Source organism: Dunckerocampus dactyliophorus, chromosome 14 (assembly GCF_027744805.1).
Source record: "Dunckerocampus dactyliophorus isolate RoL2022-P2 chromosome 14, RoL_Ddac_1.1, whole genome shotgun sequence".
Classification (NCBI taxonomy): Eukaryota; Metazoa; Chordata; class Actinopteri; order Syngnathiformes; family Syngnathidae; genus Dunckerocampus; species Dunckerocampus dactyliophorus.
The window spans coordinates 12,613,103-12,636,233 of NC_072832.1; the positions used below are offsets into that span (position 1 = coordinate 12,613,103).

Here is a 23,131-nt window from a genome sequence, read left to right on the forward strand (position 1 = left end):
TGTCAGTAATTGCTCAGCGAGACAACCACCAGAATTAATTGCCGGAACAACAGACTTTTATTGCAATTTTAAGTTATCTCACGAAAGGCACAATAATAATGATAATCATAATAATAACACAGGCTACTGTTGTGGCTGTAATCCAGCTAAAACTCAACTCTGAACCCCTGACGTCACTTCCTGTCCACACGTCTGGAACACATTTATTGCAACACACAGCACCAGCATGAGTCTTATCTATGTATTAAATGGCTTATTTACTCCTATTATGTCTACTATATTGGGTAATACGAATGTAAAAGAGGTGTTTTTTGCATGTCTATAGGACTCTAATAATTAAAAAAACTGTACTTAGAAGACTGTGAACAGGTTTTCTATGCCGTAACTAGGAAAATATTCCATTTATAAAGAAGGAATCCTGCTTTGAAGAAATTCACTTATCTCAGATGGGTCTGGAATCTCCGTGAGGAGTTTGCATGTTCTCTCCGTGCGTGCGTAGATACTCAGGCTTCCTTCCACATTCCAAAAACGTACATATTAATTGGAGACTCTATGTGCCCTGCCATCGCCCAACGTCAGCTGGGATGGGTTCATCATCTTAACTGTGACAGCAAAATAGAAAATGGATGGATATAGAACTCCATTAATATAGCTTATCCACGTAACATCATCACTGTTATTGATAAAGCTTTTTCTCTCTCTCCGCTCCGCACACTGAATGTTGGTTCTGGTCAAGGTTTCTTCTTCTGTTGCCAAAGTGTTTGCTCATGTGGGGCTCGGTTAGTTTTCTTTGTGTAAAATGTGGAATACAGTCGATCCCTGCCTGTTCACGGTTCGGCATTCACTTTGCCACATATTCATGCGATTATTTTCTCTGTTTTGAATTGTAAATATATTTTTTCTTAGTTTAAGTAGAAAGTGTTTTGTGGCGCTATCTGCAGGGGGAAAAGAGTGCTGCAGCGATGAATCCAGCAGAGGGTGCTGTAACACAAATCAATTCACTCAACAATTTCCAGCAGGAAGGTGTATGTTTTTTAAGCACAGTATTGTATATTGTGGCCTGTAATTGTTTCTTAATATGTAAAACTGACCTTATACGGGATTTAATAACTGGAAGAGGCATATTACAGGGTTTAGAGTATTTTCTAGGCTTTTTTTTTTAGCTTTTTATGCATCTGTCCATTATTTACTATTATTTTATAATAGTGGGGATCTACTGCACATGGAAAGTGCCTTGAGATGACTTCTATTGTGAATTGGCGCTGTCAAAAAACGTACTTGAATTAAACAATTTAATAATCAATGTTAAAAAAAAAATTATAAACCCTTTTCGGAGCATTTCTGCTCCACCATGCTAAGCATATTATTGGCACGGACATTACAACATGTTATTCTCTAATGAATTGTTAGATGTTGACATACAGGTAGCACTAAACAGATCTTTTTTTTCCAATACATTAAACATATTATTTATAGTTGTGAGGTTTGTAGGTAAGACATTGCATTTATATTGTCTTTTTAAAGCAAACACTGTGGAAAATTGACCTAGAGGCCATATGATATCGCATATGTGTTTGATAACACACGGATTTTATTTTCACCAAACTGTGAAAATAAGCGTGAAGAATTTCCCTGCATTAAAAATTGTTAATTTATTTACATCATAAACTGTATATGAGGTATGGTAGACTTCCTTTCTCATTTACACAATAAACATTTTTTGAAATTCATCAACAATTCTAACAATCAACACTCATGAACTTGAGCTTAATATAAGCAGATCAACAGTCGAATAAACATATTCGGCTATGCTGAATGAAGCATCTAATGAGCATAAATAGAATAATTGCTGGAACTCAAGGAATATTTCTTTCAGTTTTACTCATGTTTTAGAATGGGAAGATGTTGAATTGACAATATGTCCCAAAATTGAGCCAACTGCTTGTGAAATGTCATTGCTCATGAGTGATTTTTTTCCTCAGTTAAGAATTTTGTTTCTTCACAAAGAAGGGAGGGTGACAGGAGTCCAGTTTGGAGAAGGTCGCTGTAGAGAGGCGTCATACTGAGCTGTATCGAGCCCCTCCGTACTGCTGCTGTCATACATGGGTGAGCCAGAAGAGGACGCTGTGACCGTGTAAGACAGGCTGGAATACGGACTGCTGGAGCCTCGCAGGAAGTGGGAGCTCAGGTTGTTGTTTATTCCCGCAGAATGGTGGGACACTGTGGTCACTGGGGCCAGGGATGCATTGCTCATAGACCACAGGCTGGTGTACTGACTTTACAAAGACATGGACACACAATATTATGTCTTGTGTGTGTGTGTGTGTGTGCGTGTGCAAAATCATATAAACAATTTACACAATTACTACAAAAGAATTGTTTTTTTGCAAAGAGCAAATAAAATAACGCACACACTGCGCATAATATTAAGTACACTTAATAAGATCCAACGCAATTTGTAATGTACAATGACCACACATTTTCAGATATTTGATATTTTTTATGTTTACTATCATGGTTTTAATGTGCAGTGGTGTGTAACTAAATATTTCTGTTACCCTGTTTAGCTGAGGATGTTCCAAGTGGGAGAAGAATAAACTGGATTATTAGGCCACTTTACAAGAAATGTATTATGTACAAACATTCTAATGACCATTTTGTTATGTCGTAAGAAGATGCATGTCAACTGTACTTTGTTCTTTAATCAATTTATATTATTTTATTGTATTGTATATTAATGTTAAAGAAAATAATATTTGCTGTGGGTTACTGGTGTTTTAAAAAAAAATTCCCCCCGTTTGTACTCATTTGTTTTGTTTGTATATTTATTACTATTGTATTTTTTCAACACGTTTTCCTTCGCTCATCACTCCATAAGCTATTTATCCAGTGCTATACAATTTCTATTATTTTCTCTTTTATTAGAAAATGCTGACACAGAAAAAAGTGAACAAACTGACAAACAAAATATTGTGTCAACAATGTAAAAAATATATGACTTTTCAGTTATAGACAAGGACAAAATACGTTCTGCTTCTTCCAGCTCCTTTTTGGACATGTTGAATCATGCAAATGTGACCATGTGATATTCTTTAATGTAACTTGTTAAGCATGTCTGAAACAAATAAACTATTCCATACCACACCAGCTAACACACAATACAATGTCAATTAAAAGTGAGCAGGAAGGCAACGTTTTGTGTTGGATCTCATTGTATCTATTGTGCCGGTGTACCTAATAAAATGCCATGTGGGTGTAAAAATCATATGTCTTCGTAAATGTGGCGGTTAACTTAAACTACATCCCAACTACATAACAATATGAGAGACCATACCTGGAGTTGGCAGAGGAGGTAGGGTTGTGCGTCATGGACATCATGCTGGAGTGTGTTGGCATCTGCAGACTACACCAGTTGTCTTGGCTTGAAAGCATTGGCACAGATGCTGAGGGGTGGTCGGTGTAACCTGCTGCAACACAAACACAAGCAGTGAGTTTTACACGACAAATAATAATAAATACACAAGCACATGATGACAGACATCAGTTGATTTGGTTTTGTTTGACTATGTACAGTATATATAGTACAGTATATATATTTACTATATAAAGTACGTATGACCCATCAGGCCTTTAACCCTTCCTGATGAAAGTGCAAATTCCTTGTGGCCCAACGATTTACAACTGTGGGGTTCCGCTCGGACAAAAGCAATAGGAATGCAGAATGTCTCTCAATGAACATTTGTTTGAGTTTCTTGTTACGCGTTCAGGAGGGTGTGGTTTGTATGAAGGTGAGGGCGTGCACTCACTGGGGGGGCTAGTCTGATGGCTGTAAGAAGAGGTGCTGTAAGGTGCAGAGCGGTGTGTCCTCAACGTGGAGTAGCGCTCACATCCGTGGGAGGGCGACAGGGAGACGGGGCTTCCAAACTGGCTGTGAGGACTTGAAGCTGCAGCAGCAGCAGGACAAAGGGAGCCTGATCCAGGTAAAAACCAGCCGCTTACTGGTTCCACATGTGCATACATGCATATTAGACATGATGGCACATACTGTAAAGCATCTACAGTATTTAAAAGTACTAAGAGACTTACATGGTGAGTAGGGTGACTGCTGGTTGTCATCTGTTTCATTTTTGATATCTTTGTCATCACATCTGCAGAAACAATAGAACTGCTGACTTAAAGACATCATGTTTTTAACAAAAGGACTCTCATGTGGTAAAAAACTATATTTGGTAACGTACACCACAATGGCTAATGGTTCCCACCCAATCAAGTTGGTAGTAATAATAAAAATAATAATAATACCTACTGCTTATAAGACTGCTAGTAATACTACTGTTACTGCTACTTCTGGTAGCACTACTACTACTACTATTCCTAATGACAATATAATTTGCAAGTCTCTTTCAAGACACCCACTTTTACACCAAAAATAAATCCCAAAAGATTTAAAAACAAACATCTAAAAACAGGCAAATAGAATATGCCAGTCTGAAAACATACTAATGATAAAGATGAAAAGGTTATACTAAACATAATGAAAGAAAAGTTTACTATTTTCACATCATTACAATAATCCCTTGTTTATCGTGGATTACTGGTTCAAGACCCAGCCATGATAAGTGAATTTCCGTGAAGATTTCTTATTTATAAGTGGAATATTTTCATAGTTAGACCAAAGAAAACCTTTATGACCTTCTAAACACATTTTTAAACATTATTAGAGCCCTCGAGACATGAAATAACACCCTACGGTCACATTTACACTTGTATTACCCAATATAGTAGGCATAATAACAGCGCTCGTGTTAGGAATTGTTGTGCCTGTTGTGTGATAATTCAAACCTGCAAAAGCCTGTTGTTCCTGCAGTCAAGTCTGGTGCTTGTGTGTCTCACCCAACATTACAGTAACATTACTGACACCTAGGGACCACTGTAGACTACTACATATCATCACAACATTGAATGCGTCTTCTACAGTAAATGTTTTATTTGTATTTTAGTTCATTTAGCCATTTTTATGCTTAAAAATGCTTAATTTAGGCAATACATGAGACAGCATGATTTATTAGTAAATTTATATTTGAAAACCCGTAGAATTAAGCTGCAAAATTGGCAAGTGGTTACTACAAATTCAATGCAAATCACTATACATTGTGAAATGTTGCTGAAGAGTGTCATAATGTAACAACAAAACATTTAATGTAAGTATTTTAGTCTCCCAATAAAGTTTTTTTAAGAAAAGAAGAAATTAATATGGCCTTACCTTTCCTTTGCATCCAGGAAGGCCTTGGCAAAAGGGTTATACTTTATTTTCAAAGCAGTTATCTACAATCCAGAAATACAAAAAAACACAAATGACGTTATTCATAGTGACTCCAGTGTTTCCCAACATATTTGACCTTAGCAACATATCTCATCACGCCAAACAAAAATGGGTTCTTTTTGTATCTCCTGCCATCTAGTGGAAGAGAATTTCATTGTTTTGCCTTCCACTATACAGTAGATAGATGAACAAAGATACAGTACATTATTTGTAAATAAAAGTCATTTGTGAACGTAGATTGATGAACAAAGATGCAGTAAATAAAAATCATTTGTGAACCAAGTCAAAATTGCATGATGATATGCCACAGGACAGTTTTTGAGAATCACCCATCTGTGCCGCTACTACAACTCCCTATAATAATAACAATAATTCTGCCTGTATTTTATCCTTGAAATGAAATTATTTGTGCCAACCTCTTCATTTTGGTAAGCTGTCACTGCAATGAACTGTGTCTCCGGGAAAGAATGGCTGGTGACCATCCTCCGTGGGCCTCCAACACGCACTATATGGATGCGTGGCTCGTACTTGTGTAAGGAGTTTAACATGATCTAAAGAAACAATGTAGTAAATGTTTGAATGTACGGAAAATGGATATGACGTTCTTACCTGTCCTCCTCCGTTAAATTTATTGGTGAGTTTGACTTTACTAAAAGAGACAGGAGCTTTCATCCAGTGTGCGCCGAAGTTTGGAGAGTCCGGGTGGATGTACACACAGCTTGGGCTTTGAGGTTCGGGCTTCCCTCCTGGGACCCACTCCCCACTCACGTACTTCCACCTGTGCTTGTCTGCGGATGCCAAGTCCAGCAAAAAAGAATACATGGCGTTCGGATCCAATCCGGACACGTTGACTTTCAACACGGGGAACATGCGCCTTCATGGAGAGAAGCAGGAGATTTGAAATGTCTGCATGACCTCGCTGATGCTAAATGTGCGAACGCTCACCTGCCGTTTTTAGTAACAATCATCTCGTTCGTTAGATCCTTAAATTTGCTCCAAAGCTCGCTCTCGTCCAAAGAGAGTTTTAATTCTCTCTCCGTGGGGTCGCCCTTCTCGCTGCCGGCCTTCAGCTCGCTCTGCACGGCGCTGAGGAGGTGATCCACCCGGTACTGGCCGGCCTTCCCGGGACACTCGCTCAGCCCTACCACAGACATCTTACCCACAAATCCAGTGTTTAGGAATGAACGTAAAACGACCACCAGTTATTTACACTCTCTACTCCCCTCTCTTGGTAGAGAACGTCAAATTCCCAAATATATAGACAGGGGAGAGGGTCCATGGAGCAAAGGTGGTTGGCTCATCCTCTCTTTGATATTTGCAGGCTTGGCTGTGATTGGCAGAGAGGAAGTCCATTGAATCCACAGGAAAGTCCTGATGAATGAAGCAGCCTGGCTTACTTCTTTACAACAACCAGTAAATATTGACACTTACTTCAAAGCCTCACCTGCACAAGCCAAACCACAGCGGTCAGACTTAAAGATTGCATTTACATTTTATTCCACTATGCTTTCCTCACTTTCTGAGGAGGAATTTCCAATATGACAAGTTGTACTAAATGAAAATTTGGAATTATTTAATATCTTCTTGCAATATATTAAAACTACATTTCAGACTAATTGACAAGAAAACTCGAAGTTCAAATTTCACACTTACAGGCAATTATTGGAGTACACAATTACGTATTACAAGACTTTACATTTTGGTATTTGTATTATTAATATACAGTACTTGCCCTGTGATTAATGGGCAGTCGATTCAATGTGCACCTCACTTCTCATCCAAAGTCAGCTGGGCTAGGCTCCAGCTCACCCGTGACCCAAATGAAAACAATCTGTACAAAATCAATGAATAATCATTAAAATATGACTTATTTAGACAAATGCATATATATACATATATATACAGTATACACACTCCTGATCAAAATCTTAAGACCAGTTGAAAAATTGCTAGAATTTGCATTTTGCACATTTTGACGACCCTGCACCACCTGAAGCTCCAGTGTTCCACTGAATGAAAAAGCACCCCAGATCATGATGGACCCCCCTCCACTGTGCCAGGTAGAAAACATCTCAGGTGGGATCTCCTTATCATGCCAGTAACGTTGGAAGCCATCTGGACTGTAAAGGTAAAATTTTTTCTCATCAGAGAATAAAACTTTTTTACACTTTTCAGTGTCCCATGTTTCATGCTCCCTGGCAAAGTCTAAACGGGCAGTTTTGTGGTGTTGAAGGAGACGAGGTCTTTGAATTTGTTTTTTGTTTTTTAGACCCTTTTCCTGCAGATGCCGTCTGATGGTTATTGCGCTGCAGTCGGCAACAGTAAGGGCCTTCATTTTCTTAATTTTAATGAGATAATAACGCTAATCTTTTGATTACAGAAAGGTATTAATCTAAAACTATGTTTATTATTGTGGTTGAAGTTGCTTATTTTATTTAGCAATATATAAGCGGTGGTCTAGTGGTTAGCATGTTGGCCACACAGCCACAGTCAGGAGATCAGGAAGACCTGGGTTCGAATCTCGGTTGGCCATTTCTGTGTGGAGTTTGCATGTTCTCTCCGTGCCTGCGTGGGTTTTCTCCGGGTACTCCGGTTTCCTCCCACATTCCAGAAACGTCCATGTTAGGTTAATTGGCGAGGCTAAATTGTCCATAGGTATGAATGTGAGCGTGAATGGTTGTTTGTCTATATGTGCCTTGCGATTGGCTGGCGACCAGTCCAGGGTGTACCCCGCCTGTCGCCCGAAGTCAGCTGGAATAGCCTCCAGCATAACGCCGCGACCCTAATAAGGAGAAGCCGCATAGAAAATGGATGGGTATATATAAGGGGTGCAACATACTGTATTTAGACACAGAACACTGTACTGCACTGCATTTAAATATAGCATAGACGAATGAATTAAGTTTTTTGTAACCTTGTTTCCAGAGTTACTTAACTAAACAAAACAAAAATAAACATTAAAGGGCCAATAGTTTGTAACAGCCACATGCAAGCTTCCATTGCTTTGCTGTGCTATGTTGTGTTGTGGCTGGTTTGTGTTACTAACCAAAACTTGGACGCCTCGTTCTTGGTGCAGCCAGCACTGTAAGCCCGTCTCCCTGTCCAAAAGTCTGCACCCGAGTTCACAGCAAGCAGAGAAAAACAAACCTGCATCCGTTTAAGTCTCCTCATTTTAGTCTCCTCATTTGTAACACAAGGTTCAGTTGATATGGGTCAAATGAGTCATGTCTGTGCATTTGGTGCAGGTCTCGCACCTTTCCGAGAAGCCCATGTTGCTCAGACACTTGTACATTTTTCTCGAGCGTTTCAGGTAAATCTCTGCTTTTTTGCTTTTCTTTGGCGCTTCAGGAACAATCTGGCTTCAGAGAAAGCGTCTCAATGTATCCTGCATGCACATGCATGCAGAGAGACAACAAAGACATAACACAGTGCATAACAGACATAACCAATAACATTGGTGTCTTTATATATTTTTAGAATTTTCTATGGCACTACTGCAATACTCGTAATTAGTGTGTACATTGCTCTTGTTAGATCCATTGCACTGATATCTGCTGCTATAGCTACTGCAATACTTTGTCCATATGAAAGCTACAGCATATTTTTTGTACTATTGCACGACTGCCACTGGCACATAACATCAATAGACTAGATTTCCTGCATTCTAGATTTGCGTTCGATTGTGCCTATTTCATTGTCTTCTTTCTGCGCATATATTGTAATTGATTGATTGAACAAAAATCTTGAATTTTGAATAACTGACTAACCAAATCAGGACGGTATCTTGCGTTGGAAGTCCCTCATCAAGTCTGGCTGCAGCGTTGCAAATGTGGCCGCTTTCATATGTGTGTGGCACAAATTGCATTTACTGTTGAAATTATTTTGGGATTTTCAACAAAAGAACAAAAGCATCCCCCTCCACCTTCCCTTTTTTTACAGGAGCTGAGGTAAAAGTGGTGTAAAAGTCAGAAGTGTAATACCCAGTGTCGTTTCCCACAGGCCCGGTGTTCCATTTGGCACCTGGCCCTCCTCCTCCAACAACCCCAGCCAGCGCTAAGTGTCACATTAGGCCACTTCCTGTGTGGGGCTCCAGCACTGTGAATTAACGTTATTGGTCTATATGGTGTTATGGCCTCACACAGGCAGGACAATGCAGGTGAAACTTTTTTTTTAAAATCACCTTTCATGTCTGCAATACCTTCTTTGTGTTTACATCTTAAAGAAGTAGTACCCAAATTGGATACAAATACTCTGAGTTTCACTAATTTATGCCATTCTAAGCATTTCTTATATTATTTTCCCACATGACATCACCATGAGTCTGTATGGAATTCAGATCAATTTTCATGTCTCTCAACTTGTCTGCTCTGGAGACACAGTAGATCCCGAATATTCATGGGGCTATGTTCCAAGACCCCCGGAAAACTTTGAATAATAGAAGCACCCATAAAAAGCCCTAAAAATGCAGTTTCTGAACTCTCTTATATAACTAACAGTTATTTAACACATTTTAAAGCCAGTTTTACATATTAAAAAACAATTACAGGCATACAGTGTACAGTATTGTACTTGTAAAACGTGCAGCTACACAAAATCAAGTCTTCTCAAAGCATCTTCCTGCAAGAAAATGCTGAGTGAAAAGTTAAAGTGCATCTAATACGAAAGATGTCCAGTTTTTTTTTAAACTACATAATAAAAGGTAAAGAGATCATTGACTGTTTCTGTTACACCAATGAATAGTAAATTGTGACGGTTTTACAATACAAAACAAAGTTTCTTTCACTTTGGTATGAGTAACAGCCATTTAATATACGCAACTATTGTATACATAATATTGTTAAATTAATGTTACTCAATAATGAGCATTAATATCTTGAAGGCATTCTTTTTATACAGCTCTTGTATTTAATCTCATAAAATTGCACAAGTGTAGCTAAAGAAGGGTGATGATAATGCTTCTGTGGGAGCAAGGCATACAGAATAAAATGTTAGGAGCCTCTGATCTTCAGTACAAAAGCACATAGTTGGATTGAAACACGTAACTATTAAGGTCTAAGCAAAAACAACATGCATTTTTACAAGACACAAACACCAGACTATAACCTCATAAACGACCTTAAACGTGAAAGCGTCACATATTGATTCTACATAATGTAATCCAAGGGGTAGAATTGACTGAAGGACAAAGAGATCAAGGGTCAAGAAAAGTTGAGTGAAGAGGATGACTTATGGGGCCATGGTGGATCTGACATGTCACCACAGAGCTGAGCTAACTCACTGCTGGTTTTGGCAAAACTCTAGTCCGACCAATGTTTGCACTCCTTCCCTGCAAACGGGCTTATCCTCTGGAGGCCCATTTTGCCACTGAGGTGAGAGGAAGATGAGTCCTGCATGCCTGTGTGTGCGTGCGTGTGTGTGTGTGTGTATTTCTCTCAGCACCTAAGCTTCACGTCAACTCCAATGTTTGTTTACATTTCCTCACTCTCTCCACACTCCTGACATTATATGAAAATGCCAAATAAAGCCACCTGAGTCAATGTTCTCAAGGCAGCATTTTTATGTCAAAACTGATGTTTGAATTCACTATTTGGGCTCAGTCCTGAGCTTTAGGGTATAATTAACAACAATAACCTTGTAAAATGTGTCAGTCCAACTTTTTGGGGATAAATGGCAAGAAATGACAACAATAGACAACACATACTAATGGTAGCTTACCATGTTACGTTTGGAGTGAGTGCTCACAGTGGTTTAGGCTAATCTATGTACTTTTTGGCAAATTCCATCCTGGCCTTCTGATTCTTCTTGCTAATGAGTGGTTTGCATATTCAGGAGCAGTCATTGTACTTTTGTTCATTAAGTCTTCTATGAGCAGGAGATAATAATACCTTCACTCCTGCCCCCTGCAGGTTGTTGATGATGTCACTAGCAGTTGTTTTAGGGTCTTTCTTTACACCTCTCACAATGTTTCTGTTGTCAACTGCTGATGTTTCCCTCGGTCAAGCTGTTTAACGTCAGTTACTTAGTGCACCAGTAGTTTCTTCTTCAAGACATTCTAAATAGTTGTACTGGCTATGACCAATATTTGTGCAATGGCTCTGACTGATTTTCCAGCTTCTCTCAGATTCCAAATAGCTTGTTTTTCACTCATAGAGTTATCTGGTTTTCATATTTTTTCACCTTTAAATGCAGTCTACACAAGGAAAACCTATCCTACCTGATCTGAAACTGAGCGTAGACATTCAGTGCTATTTATTGATTGAATAAGCAATGGAATACGAACAACACAAGCAGTCACGTGTCCCAATACTTTTACTCACATGAAAAACAAAAGGTACTATCTAGACGTATGATCCAGATGTAAATACCCGGAAATAAAAGATGCAATGTTGCTCTCTGGTCTCATATTAATCTTTTGATGTCAAACCCAAATGTTGTCAGTCTGCAACATCCATCCACTTTCTATGCCGCTGATCCTCACTAAGGTTGCGGGCATGCTGGAGCCTTTACCAGCTGACTTTGGGTGAGAGGCGGGGTACACCCTGGACTCGTCGCCAGCCAATTGCAGGACACATATAGACAAACAGCCATTCACACTCACGTTCATACCTACAGACAATTTTAGAGTCTCTGATTAACCTAACATGCATGTTTTTGGAATGTGGGAGGAAACCGGAGTACTCAGAGAAAACCCACTCACACAAGGGGAGAACATGCAAACTCCACACAGCGAAGATTCAAACCCAGGTCTTCCCGATCACCTGACTGTGTGGCCAACATGCTAACCGCTCGGCCACCGTGCAGCAACAAACATAAACAAATTGACCGAAGTCATAAAGAATTGTTCCGATACTTCTGAAGGTCACTGTATCAAATCACTGAAGTCATCATATTGAGAACTCATCAATAACATAGTAATCATCCTTTTGTGGTCAGCTTTTGTTTTGGTTGTGACAAACGCATGGATATGCGTACACATGACCGTTTTCAACATTTGCAAGGAAAGCGTTTTTTATAATTGACACCTATTTTTAAATGTTTGTGAGTTTTCAGGCTCCTCAGCAAACCCCACGCTTGCTGTCAGTTTTGGGTTACTGCCAATGTGGTTTTGACACTAACCTGAGGAAATATTTTTCTCAAATTCAGCCCAAGATCTCTCACCGAAGATCTGCTGTGCTAATGTCTCACTTGAAGACAACCTGAAGCAACATTATTTTATTTTATTTTGCAGTATCATGAGGAAGTCAGAGCGTGAACAGGAAAGCTATAAAACATGTAAAAAGATACTTAGTGCCTGCTTGACTATTCCTTGCTGTGATGTGTGACCTGTACACAAAATGTCAACTTGTTAATATATTCCTAATGGTGTGCGACTTCTCAAGAGAAACCTTTTAGTGCGGTGCAACTAACACCCGATAACACTGCACACTCAGGTGACAGCACACTTTGTCTGATGGGTGCAAACTGGCTCCTTAGAGGAGTCCTGAGCAAGATACAGTTTACTCACAGGCGTGTGTAGCAGCTTCTATACAAAGCCCACTACTGAATCCATTACAAGCGTTGTATCAGTCTGCCTTATTATGTCTATTATTGCACTTCATTGCAGTATCAATAAATCAGAAATAATACATAATAAATATTAAGCTTTTGCTAAGCATCCGGTCAGATTGCTGAAACCATCCCTATAGTCCCCTACAGAGAATTTGTATCATATTGTATATAGGGATTACTACGATATGCTGTGATGCATTACAGAATGCACTAATCATAATGATTTATTATTGTAGTTACAGTAGTGTACAACTGTATTGCATTACAATAATAGGTGTTTTTTTAATATTTTTATATAATATAATATTCTTATTCTTTCTAATTCTTATAAAAGAGGTAAAATATTAGAAATAACTCTTGGTATGACATAGTGGAGTGCTACACCACTGCAAATTAGCCACAACGACAAAAAACTGAACAATCTTTAAAATTCTAAAACTGTTATTGTCCTGCTTCTCATTGGATTGTGTGGGAAAAAAAACGCTGTTGCGAGGGAAAATATACAAACAATATTAGTGTATTATTATTGCAGGTATGCTGACAGATGAGTAGAGGTTTGTCAGTGAATCACTATAAAGTCACATGTACAGTGTACTTTATGTACTCATAGTATATATAGTAATATACTGTATGGTATGTTCTGGTCAATGTAATTTTGCAGACCACTGATGCATACTTGTCGAATTTCACATGCTGAAGAGATGTTGACCAGATGGCTACAAACACAGAAAATTACACCATCATGAATACAATAAATCATTTGCTCCAAATCATAATGCCTATAAATAGTCCTAATGCCACAGGAATTTAATGAAAAACATAACCAAGATGTCAATCATCAACATGTTTTGGCTTCCGCTGTACTTGCTTTTATTTTGGGTATTTCTCGTGCATGTGCGGAATTTACTTCTGGGAGAGTTGAGGTGGAGCACGGGGAGCTGCTGTCTCGCCACGTTTGTCTGTGGAGTGGTGGGATTTCACCCAGCTGATATAGACTCGTCATCGTCAACATCTTACTCGCCTTCTGCGCAAGCTACTAGGGTCTCAGAGCCAACGTGGCGGAGACCTAATCCTAACGTCATGCACGCCTTTTACACACAGTCAACAACCAGGAGGATACCCATCTTATTGACAGTATGCAAACGCAAACCGTAAGAATACTTAAAAACAGGGATTTTCATAGTATGGCACAGTAAGCCTCCCTTCAGAGAACATAATTCGGTTGGAGCCTCCTCTACTTCTCAAAAAAGTGATTTTCTGCAGCATACTTTGTGGTGTTTGATTTCTTTCTCAGATTCCGTATTTATCTTGCCTTTAAACATACCTGAAGTTACCTTAGCAGATTTGAAAAATATGTTTTCTTTATTTTTCTCAAGCTGCACCTAGCAGGAAAGGCCCACCTCACACTTAGAAAATCACTGCTGTAGATATACTACAGTATTTACATTGTATACTCTTTGCATAGTAACAATGTTAATTAGTTAATATCAGTAGGCCACTGAGGTGTTACAATTTGAAATTCAACCAGTGGCAATTTGCTATGAGTAAGTAAAGTTTCACTGGCCAGTCATTACCCTGAACCCACTAACTCCTTGGTGTAAAAGATCAGCTGTGCAAAACAGCCATCAAGAGCACCGTAGAGGCTGCTGAAAAAGCCTCTAGATGGCCGTAGATTTGGAGGGGGTATCAGTGAAGTAGTGTGCCACTAGGGTGTCTGACAATCTAAGACTCAAAACACCCTATGACCTTGGGGTCATCACTGAAGATGTGTCCAAGTAGTACCTAGGTGTATAATAGTGCAATGATGCTACAACTTTTATTTGTATCTGATCCAGATTGTGCATTTGGCAGGGATTTAAATTTAAAATCCAATTCAGGATGTACGGCTCTTTGTGTTCTTTTCAATTTTTATTGTAATTTTGTAATAATAAAAAAAAATTGTAATTTATTGTGCTTGTGTAGGATATTTGGTTACCTTAGATCTAGACGATAGGTAGACTTCTCCTCCATTTTGTGAAAAGGATCATATCTCTTCACTAATTAATCAATCACCAGTAATCTCTTTTGCATTTTATTTTATTTTTAGCACCCCAAAAATCTCCAACAGCAGGGGTATTAGTAACCCCAAGCTGATTATAGTAACCACTTTTTGAAATGTGAGCATTGCTTTCCTGTTTCAAAAGATGAGAAATGTTATGAAAGAAACACTAGAATAATGTGCGGCTCAACTTTTCTTCCCGATATCCTGCAGACTTCTCTGAAGCGCAAAGATCTCTCTCAAATATGAGAAGACATAACAGTGTGATGAATACAACACTGATGAGAAAATACACCACACAACAATACACAAGCAGAAAAATAGGTCATTTTAATGTCATAGTGGGGCCGCATAAGTCAAAAAGACCTAATTTTGTGCAATTTCACCAAAATATAGGTGAAATTATTAAACGTCCGCGTTCAGTCTAAAGCTCCATCATGCATTCAGCGGTTAACTTCTTTTTGTACTTGTGACAGTTTTTTCAATTTTCAAAAGTGAGGTGTGTAGCTCACACCTCATCATTACAGTTAAGATGGTTTTATTGTTTTGATATTGTAATATTAAACGCAGTCAACGTATTCCTGAACTGAACAGAAATCTTAAAATGTTGCTTCCTATGGGAAATGGAATGGATTGGATTAGATTGTGGTCGACCTTAAAGCCTCCAGTGTATTTGCATTCTAAAACTATACAGAAAAAATTTAACTCACCAGATAATAATTACTTTTGGAGATTGATTACAGGTATAAATCATTGTGTAAAAGCACGGACTGCAACTTTTTTTTTGTTTCTAAGCAAAGATAAAAGATAGCAAGACAGCCACAAGACAGACAGACAGGCAGACGAAAGGTGGTGGGAAATTGAGATTTTAAATGAGTGTCCCTTGTATCAGTGGCTGGGAAACAACACACATAGAACAAATGAGAAGTAAACAAGCAGCCACAGGAAGCCATTAATGGCAGGGAGGACCAATTAGACCTCTGCAGGTGTCCCTGCCTTCGTCTTGTTTGGTCCTGCTTGACTTCAATGTCTGTCTGTATGACGGAGCCTGTCCATCTAAGCCAAGGAAACAACGGCTAGTTTCATTTGCTCAGCAGTTTGAGGCAAAGGTTTCGTACTGAAAGGCCTGTAAAGTTGTTTATGGCATCCCCTTTGTCTCCTCCCCCCAAGTGCAAGTCATTAGAGAGGACAATTACATCCTCCTGTATAGAAGCTCTGGGGGGGTTCCTAGATAAGACAGGATTTCTCTCATGTTCAACCCCCTTGAAGCTCTCTGAAGCTTATTGCTCTGTTCACACCCTGTCAGAACTGCAAAAGGAGAGTCAAACTCAAAGTCAATCACAACCAAGTCCTTTTGCATTTAATAAGTCCCACAGTCGCCCAAATAAAGTAAACATCGGACCAAAGCAGGTTGATATAATAGTTGCTACTTTTTCACTTTTACCCGATACACAGTCACAAAGTTGCTGCTGTGATTATGTTCATGAATATTCAAGTAAGTGCAGACGTCACAGTCAAAACAGAGGTGCTTTGATTTGGATTTTGTGTATTTGAGCCCGGTGAAAGTGTCGGGGAAAGTCTGGCTCATCAATCAGTATGCTTGCTGACCGAAAAACCCACAATGCAGTGTGTCCGCTATTCAATTTGATATTCTGGCTCATCAGCTCCATTTTTTTTGGTTCCAGATATTTAAGGACACAACTGGCATGTATTGTGATTAATTACGTTTATCTTCTTTGATTTGACCCCAGAAGTATACATAGTGGACGAATGACTATTAACCTCAATCAAATGTACATTTTGGCCACTTGGAGCAGTAGAAACGTCCATTAACATAACATTTATTTATCATTGAAGTTGATATTTAACCTTAATAAATACATCGTAACTTATTTTTAGTCCAATAAATCCTTGAGTGAGGAGTGTTTAGTGGGGTTTGTCATTGTGAAAAAGTTCATCAAAAACCTTTAGATAAAGAGGTTCCTGCAACTTAAAAAAATTGTTTTCACGTTTTCACGTCCTGTCCTGGCTGTCCTGGTTTTCATTGTTTTTCAATGAGCCGTTAAATTGACCGCCATTAGGGCACTCTGCTGCATGAGACTTAGCCCCGTTTAGGCTGTGATGAACTAGAGTTGCCAAAAAGCCGTAAAAAGCGTAAACAAAAAAGGCAAAACACATACATGGAGTTTGAAGTCTCATAAATTTGAGGACATTATGCACAACGACGGTTCACATTTCCAAGTTCTTGCAATTTTAACACATTTTTCCCGAAAATATCGGTTACATTTCAAACAAGCATTTGACCCCAGGTTCCTGTGTCGTTCTGTTTTCGTAATCATTTTTGTGACAGTTTTTTTTTTTAAATCTTTTTGAACATTCTTCCTTTGGAATTTGTGTGTTTGGTTATAGGTAGTATTTGAACAATTTTCTGTTCATAAACAAGAGACATACAGTAAATGTATTGAAATTATAAAGCATGTTTGAGTAAACTTCCAGTATCATTTGAGTGTCTCATTGCCAGGCCGAGTGTCTGTAATCAAAATATCGTCAAATGGTTCTTTAAAATAATTTTGTGCCTTAATTGTAGTTTTTCAATAAATTGTGAATATTAAAAAAAAAAAAAACATTCATTTGCCATGCTCGATCATGAAAATGGTTCAGGCAGGGGGGTACTTACCATTAGGCAAACACAGGCAATTGCCTAGGGCCCCGAAATATCCAGGGGCCCCTAAACGTCTCATAGAAACTGATGATTGATTTTTTTTCCTTCGACTTAAAGTATTATTGTTTTAGTCTTAATTCATGTGCTTAAAACTACATCAAAATGTGTAATCTATCATGAGAGCTTTGACTGCTCCTCCCTCCCTTCTCATGCAATGGACTATTCCATGTTACTGTGCACGTGCAGATTGATTCCAGAAGACAGGACTGAAACAAACTTGTTGCCGGCTTTTTCACTTGCAAAAGGCATTTGATGGTGGCGAGCATCCCTGAGGTGGTGCATGCTGAGATAGGCCTCAAGGTGGCGCTGCAGGACAAATAAATACAAGGAATGGTTTCACCATTGGTGTTATACAATATGTTTATCATTGTGACACCTGATCACTGAGTAGTCACTGCATTATTGTGCAAATACTGACATATGTTTAATGTGTACACTAGTATCTATCACCTTCTCCAGCTGAGCTTGATGCCTGTTCATGGCCTGCTGCTCTGGGTTGATGTCTTCAACTGCCTTCCTCCTCCAGGATTCAGCTCTTCTGAAATCTGCCTCTTGATTTACAATGTTATGTTTGGGGAAACAATCAGCCTGTCCAAAGATTAAAAGGCATAATTATTTTTTCCCCTCTTGTAATCTTCATCTACCAAGCGCACCCACGCACCAGCCTGACATTGTGTTCTTGCTATGTCCAAAGCATTTGACAATCATTGTTTCTCAAATAAAGTGCACAAATATATATTTGACTATATCTTCTTTTTGGGCTTGTGGGGTCCCTCACCAGGTTAATTCAAGTTTTACAGCTTGTGTCCATGCAGGAGGGTTCTGTTTTTTGTTTTTGTTTCAGGCCGAGGATTTATCAGTACCGTTGCCACAGTAATAGTTGCACACTGTCTGCTGTGTGTCAGCGAGGTGCCGGAGGCAGTATCTATCTACGCTTCCACTGCCACTATCCATCAGCTGAGGAAGAATACGGCTGTCCTATGGAGTACTGCAGCAGGCTGATAGATCTTGACAATATATGCAATTCCTGACCCAAAGAGTGCACAGGGAAAAGAAACGTGAGGGAATTCAGCTAGGTTACATGTTAAGTATTGGGATACATAGGTATTGCACCTACAGGAGGTGAAAGTGAAAGAATTGCAGTTATAACAGCTATCATACTTCTCGTAAGACTTTCTACAATATGTCTAGGTTCTCTCCAATCATGCGTTTATGAACCTAATGCCTCGGTAAAATGAAAAACTAAGATACTCATGTATTGAATATGTGTATGAGTGCTATGTTGCTTTTGTCACCCCTCTAGCACAGCGTCAAACCCCCAACGGACAACAATGAATACCAGTGTTGTGAGAAAAGGCCTATAAACAATTGAAACAGCACAATAGAAAAGGGTTACACAACTTCTGGAGTCAGATGATAATATCAGTAGACCCATAGGGGGCCCAAGTAAGTCTTGGTACGACTGTGTACAGCCATTATCTCAGTCTGCTTGCATGCTACAATAAATCCACTTTGTGTGTATGTGATGTCATCATCAGTTTGTTTGCTCAGCACCAGTGGAAGAGCTACTTTACACATTCAGTCCTTACTGTAAAGTCTTGTGCCATGACTAGCTTTGCTTGTCATCAAAGCGCACTTCTGGTCACATGACAGCAAGAGGTCACTGGCGTCTTTGTTTTAAAACCGCTGCGGATTGCTCGTCTATACGGAAACGATGAACCGACATTTTCAGATTTCCCCACTCTGGAAGCCTTTTTTCTAAAAATACCGTTTCAGGGTACCCAGAATGTCGTTTCCGTATGGATGAGAGGTTGAAACAATAAAATACTTTTCTGTTTTGAATACGTTTCAGTGTGGATAGCCCTTGAGAGGGTAGTTAAATACTCATGTACTGCTAAAACAAGAACATAACTTTTTTTTTTGAAAGCTTAACATTTCAGTCAACTATAACCACAATAATGAAGAAGTTTACCATTGTTTGTACATACACACACCCATTGTGGTTGTAGAGCTCTGGTTACTTAGTGACGCAGAGAAATACATGAAGATTAAAGCAACACGTTTATGACACTTCAAATTGAATATGTATCTAAGATGTACATATTTTCTTACTAAAGAGGCTTCTACAAATAACCATCTTTGTTGTCAGCTCCAAAATGTCAAGGTTGCATGGTGAAGTTATGCATACTTAGGCTTGAACAAGGAGTGCGTTTGCATATCTACTGATAATTGTACACACAATAAAGATAATACAAATGTCGCAGATGCTCTCTGGGAGAGATGTGCAGGGTTTACTTGGATAATACAAAAAGTAAAGTAGAGTGGAGGCAATTTTCTGATGGCGATCAGGCACCTTGCCCCAACAGTACACTGGTCAACCCTGCTTAACAGGAAATCTAAGAGGCTTAGTTTGTACACTAATGCCCACATGGCCTAAGGTAGCAGCAACATTGGTAACAAAGCGTCTCTGATATGCCACCAAAGTGTAACAAACACTACTCACAAGAAGTTAGGGATATTGGGCTTTCAGGTGAAATTTCAGGATGAACCTAACGTGCAATATAATGTCAGGTGAACTTAATTTGACCTTCTGTGAACTTCTGAATGCACATGTTCAAGTGTTGAATGTTTTAGTACTTTTTGAACTGCTTGCTGTTCTCTAACAAAGAACTGAACATACAGTATGCCTTTCCATGACTCTTCCAGTCTCTGTTGCAACCTGCTGATAAAACTCTTAGCTCAGTGGCCACTTCCCACTGAGAACGTCCTGTGTGAGGACTGTTTAAATACCATTTTTATTCTTTTTGAATAGGGCTTTCAAATGATTAAAATTTTTAATCAGATTAATCTGTTTTTAAAGTAATCATAATTAATCACCATTAGCAACTATGTCTGAAATATGCCAATTTTACTGTATTTAATTAACAAAAAGATAAATAACAGGACAGGATTATATATATATATATGTATGTATTAACAGCTCCAAATGAACTGAATATGTCAATCAAGCTAAAAGATACCAGACAAGACTAAAAATCTATTTGTCTAACACTAGTCTCATTAATAGTACCAGAACATTTGAATCACACTTTATACAGTTATGAGCAATGAGGGGTGGTGTTCAAAGACATGTACTTTAAGGTAAATGTACTTGTTTTCTGGGTATTTTCCAGCATACTTATATGTAGCAAATTGTACATCCAAATGAATACAAAGTGATAATATCCACTCCATGTATTTCTTTATCTTCATATTTATCTCCCCCCCCCCCACACGCATTATAAAGCTGTTTTGTGATGTTTGGAGTGTCCCGTCAAGAGTGTCCTGGCAGTGTCCTTCCCAGGATAAATGGACTAGAGACGTGTGTAAGACATGTGTGACTTGGAAATACAGTATATGGTGTTGGAATTGTACTGTACTGCTGTTGATGTGTTCAGGTCAGACTCTATATATAGAGTGTGTGGGAACACTCCACTGTGCTTCTGTCTGCCATCGTAAGAGATGCGCTTGCTCTGGTGCGCATGTGTTAATTACACTCAAAAAAATAACGTGATTAATGATAAAAGTTACTGCCGTTAATGCGTTATTTTTGACAAGCCCCAGTCTTTAATTTTGTTCAGCACCTTGTTAGTGAACAGCAAGCAATGCAACAAATTCTGAAAGACTGAACAGTTGGACATTTGCATTCAAACGTTTAGCGACGGTCAAAGTTCACCTGTAAATGTTACAGTGCACAATAAGTTGATCCTGAAATTTCACCAAAGGCCCAATGTCCGTATCGTGCATATCAAAATGGTTGAAATCACAGCATCATGTAACATCAAGGGGCACAATCAAGTTCATATTAAGAAGCTGTGTGTGGACAGTAGAAAACGTTTTACTTCAAATGGCATCAAAATGACAGTTGCCGGTACAAATATTTAGTATTAAATACTGTACATGAAAGGGAGCGGGGAAAAAAAATCGGTTTCAGGAGCATAAAACCTAATTGTTGGGATTATTTTGTGTCAAGTCGCCTCACTGAAAACAAAAACATGTAATGTGCAAAAGTCATTGAATTCAAACTTCCAACAAATGATTCAAAAGGCACTGAGATTCAACTCTTTCAAATCATCCCGGGAAGTATTCCACAACAAGTAGGCTACAAACATTCCTCTGGTTTTATCCCAGAAAATCAATGACTTGAGCATTGCATTGCAGCAGGTCAGTGCACATTTATGAAGATGAGTCACTGATGGCTGGAGTCCAGCTGTCAGCAGCCTTTAAGGTGCGGTAGTGCACTAAGTTTGTCGACTTTCCCCAACGCTGCGGCACTTTCGACGCCCTTGAGCCACTCTTTACACTTCCTCACCACAGTCTCGTCCACGTCTCCGTCCTCCTCCTCGTACTCCACATCGTCATACTTATACTGGTCGTTCAAAAGAGAGATTTTAACGATGGCTGTGATGTCCTGATGCTCCGCCTCTTCCACTTTGGACACCTGCGCGCCCTTGAAACTACCGTGCGCTTTTTTGGAAGGGAAGACGCGCCTGTGCCGGAAGTCCGCGGACGCGCAGCATTTCTGCTGCTTCGACAGCATCTGTTTCTCCAGGTTTCTCTTCTGGATGACCAGTATTGCTTCCGGGGTGAGGCTGAGCGTGAACTGAATCTCCTTCTTTCCGTCGTCAGTGCCTGCAAAAAGTCTACCGGAGTCCACGGACGAGGAGCGCCTCACTCCCGTTGTTGAGTCCTGAGGTTTGGTGGTGGTCTGCCAGGAGCATTTTCCCTGAACCTCCTGGCCACCACTGTGTGAAGGGGACTTAGTCTTCTCCTGCTGTGCCCTGCGCCCCAAATTCATTAAATTCGCTGAGGTCCAAGATGAGGTCTGTTTTTCCTTCCCGGATTCCCGCTTCTCCCCACTGGCAGGAGGCACGCCACTGGCTTTCTTTTTCCCGAAAAACTCCCTTCCAGGAGAGGAGATTTTCTGATGGAGGCTGATCGGCGGGAAAGGCATTTTCAGGATGTAAAATGTAACAGAAGAATGTGCAAAAAGTGCTGCTTCAGAGTTGACGCGCGTAGCATCATCCAAAGGAGTGCACCTGTTGTCCACAGTACATATGCTGAGAATTCTGCTGAGAACACGCACCGTCCACGCCTTTATGGTGGCGCTGGCGAAGGGGCGTGGTCAGGAGAAACGCCAGACAAAGACACGGAGAGGAAGCGGTGATGTCATAAAACTATTAAATTCCGTTGAGAGACACCTCACACACGCAACAAAGTATGAATCATACATGCTCAAAAGCGCTAAGAGTGAGTGGGGTCTGCTTGCTTTCTGTTGCTGTCACGAGTCGTCGCGTTGCAAAATAAGTAGTAGTAATCCAATACAATATCGAAAATAATGCACTTTAAAAGACGCGGTTATAGTTGTGGCTTCCAATGGTTTTCACACTAGTCTTGTCTAGATACATGAACATATTAAAAACAGCGCCCAGTACAGTTCTACACCACTGCAAGATATCCA

At 39.4% G+C, this 23,131-nt stretch overlaps 2 protein-coding genes across 2 annotated transcripts; both read right to left on the reverse strand.

Moving 5' to 3' along the window:
* Positions 1–1,925: 1,925 nt before the first annotated feature.
* tbxtb (T-box transcription factor Tb) lies at positions 1,926–6,477 on the reverse strand. The gene is made up of 8 exons (XM_054798867.1): positions 6,269–6,477; positions 5,933–6,197; positions 5,740–5,874; positions 5,264–5,325; positions 4,087–4,148; positions 3,807–3,998; positions 3,335–3,467; positions 1,926–2,276 (listed from the first exon to the last, which is right to left on the reverse strand). The coding sequence occupies exons 1-8, from the start codon at positions 6,475–6,477 to the stop codon at positions 2,000–2,002; spliced, it is 1,335 nt and encodes a 444-aa protein (XP_054654842.1). The 3' UTR covers positions 1,926–1,999.
* A 13,360-nt stretch (positions 6,478–19,837) lies between these two features.
* Positions 19,838–22,769, reverse strand: prr18 (proline rich 18). Its single transcript, XM_054799184.1, has one exon. It carries the CDS (start codon positions 22,622–22,624, stop codon positions 21,884–21,886), a length of 741 nt encoding a protein of 246 aa, XP_054655159.1. The 5' UTR covers positions 22,625–22,769; the 3' UTR covers positions 19,838–21,883.
* Positions 22,770–23,131: the final 362 nt, after the last annotated feature.

What these genes read in the sequence shown, in the direction of transcription:
- tbxtb (XM_054798867.1), bottom strand. Translation starts at nt 6,477, where the DNA reads ATGTCTGTGGTAGGGCTGAGCGAGTGTCCCGGGAAGGCCGGCCAGTAC. An exon ending in TTCCTGGATGCAAAGGAAAG is followed by an intron (nt 4,149 to 5,263) that starts GTAAGGCCATAT and finishes TTGTTTCTGCAG; the next exon opens with ATGTGATGACAAAGATATCA. An exon ending in GCAGTCACCCTACTCACCAT is followed by an intron (nt 3,999 to 4,086) that starts GTAAGTCTCTTA and finishes ATGTGGAACCAG; the next exon opens with TAAGCGGCTGGTTTTTACCT.
- prr18 (XM_054799184.1), bottom strand. Translation starts at nt 22,624, where the DNA reads ATGCCTTTCCCGCCGATCAGCCTCCATCAGAAAATCTCCTCTCCTGGA.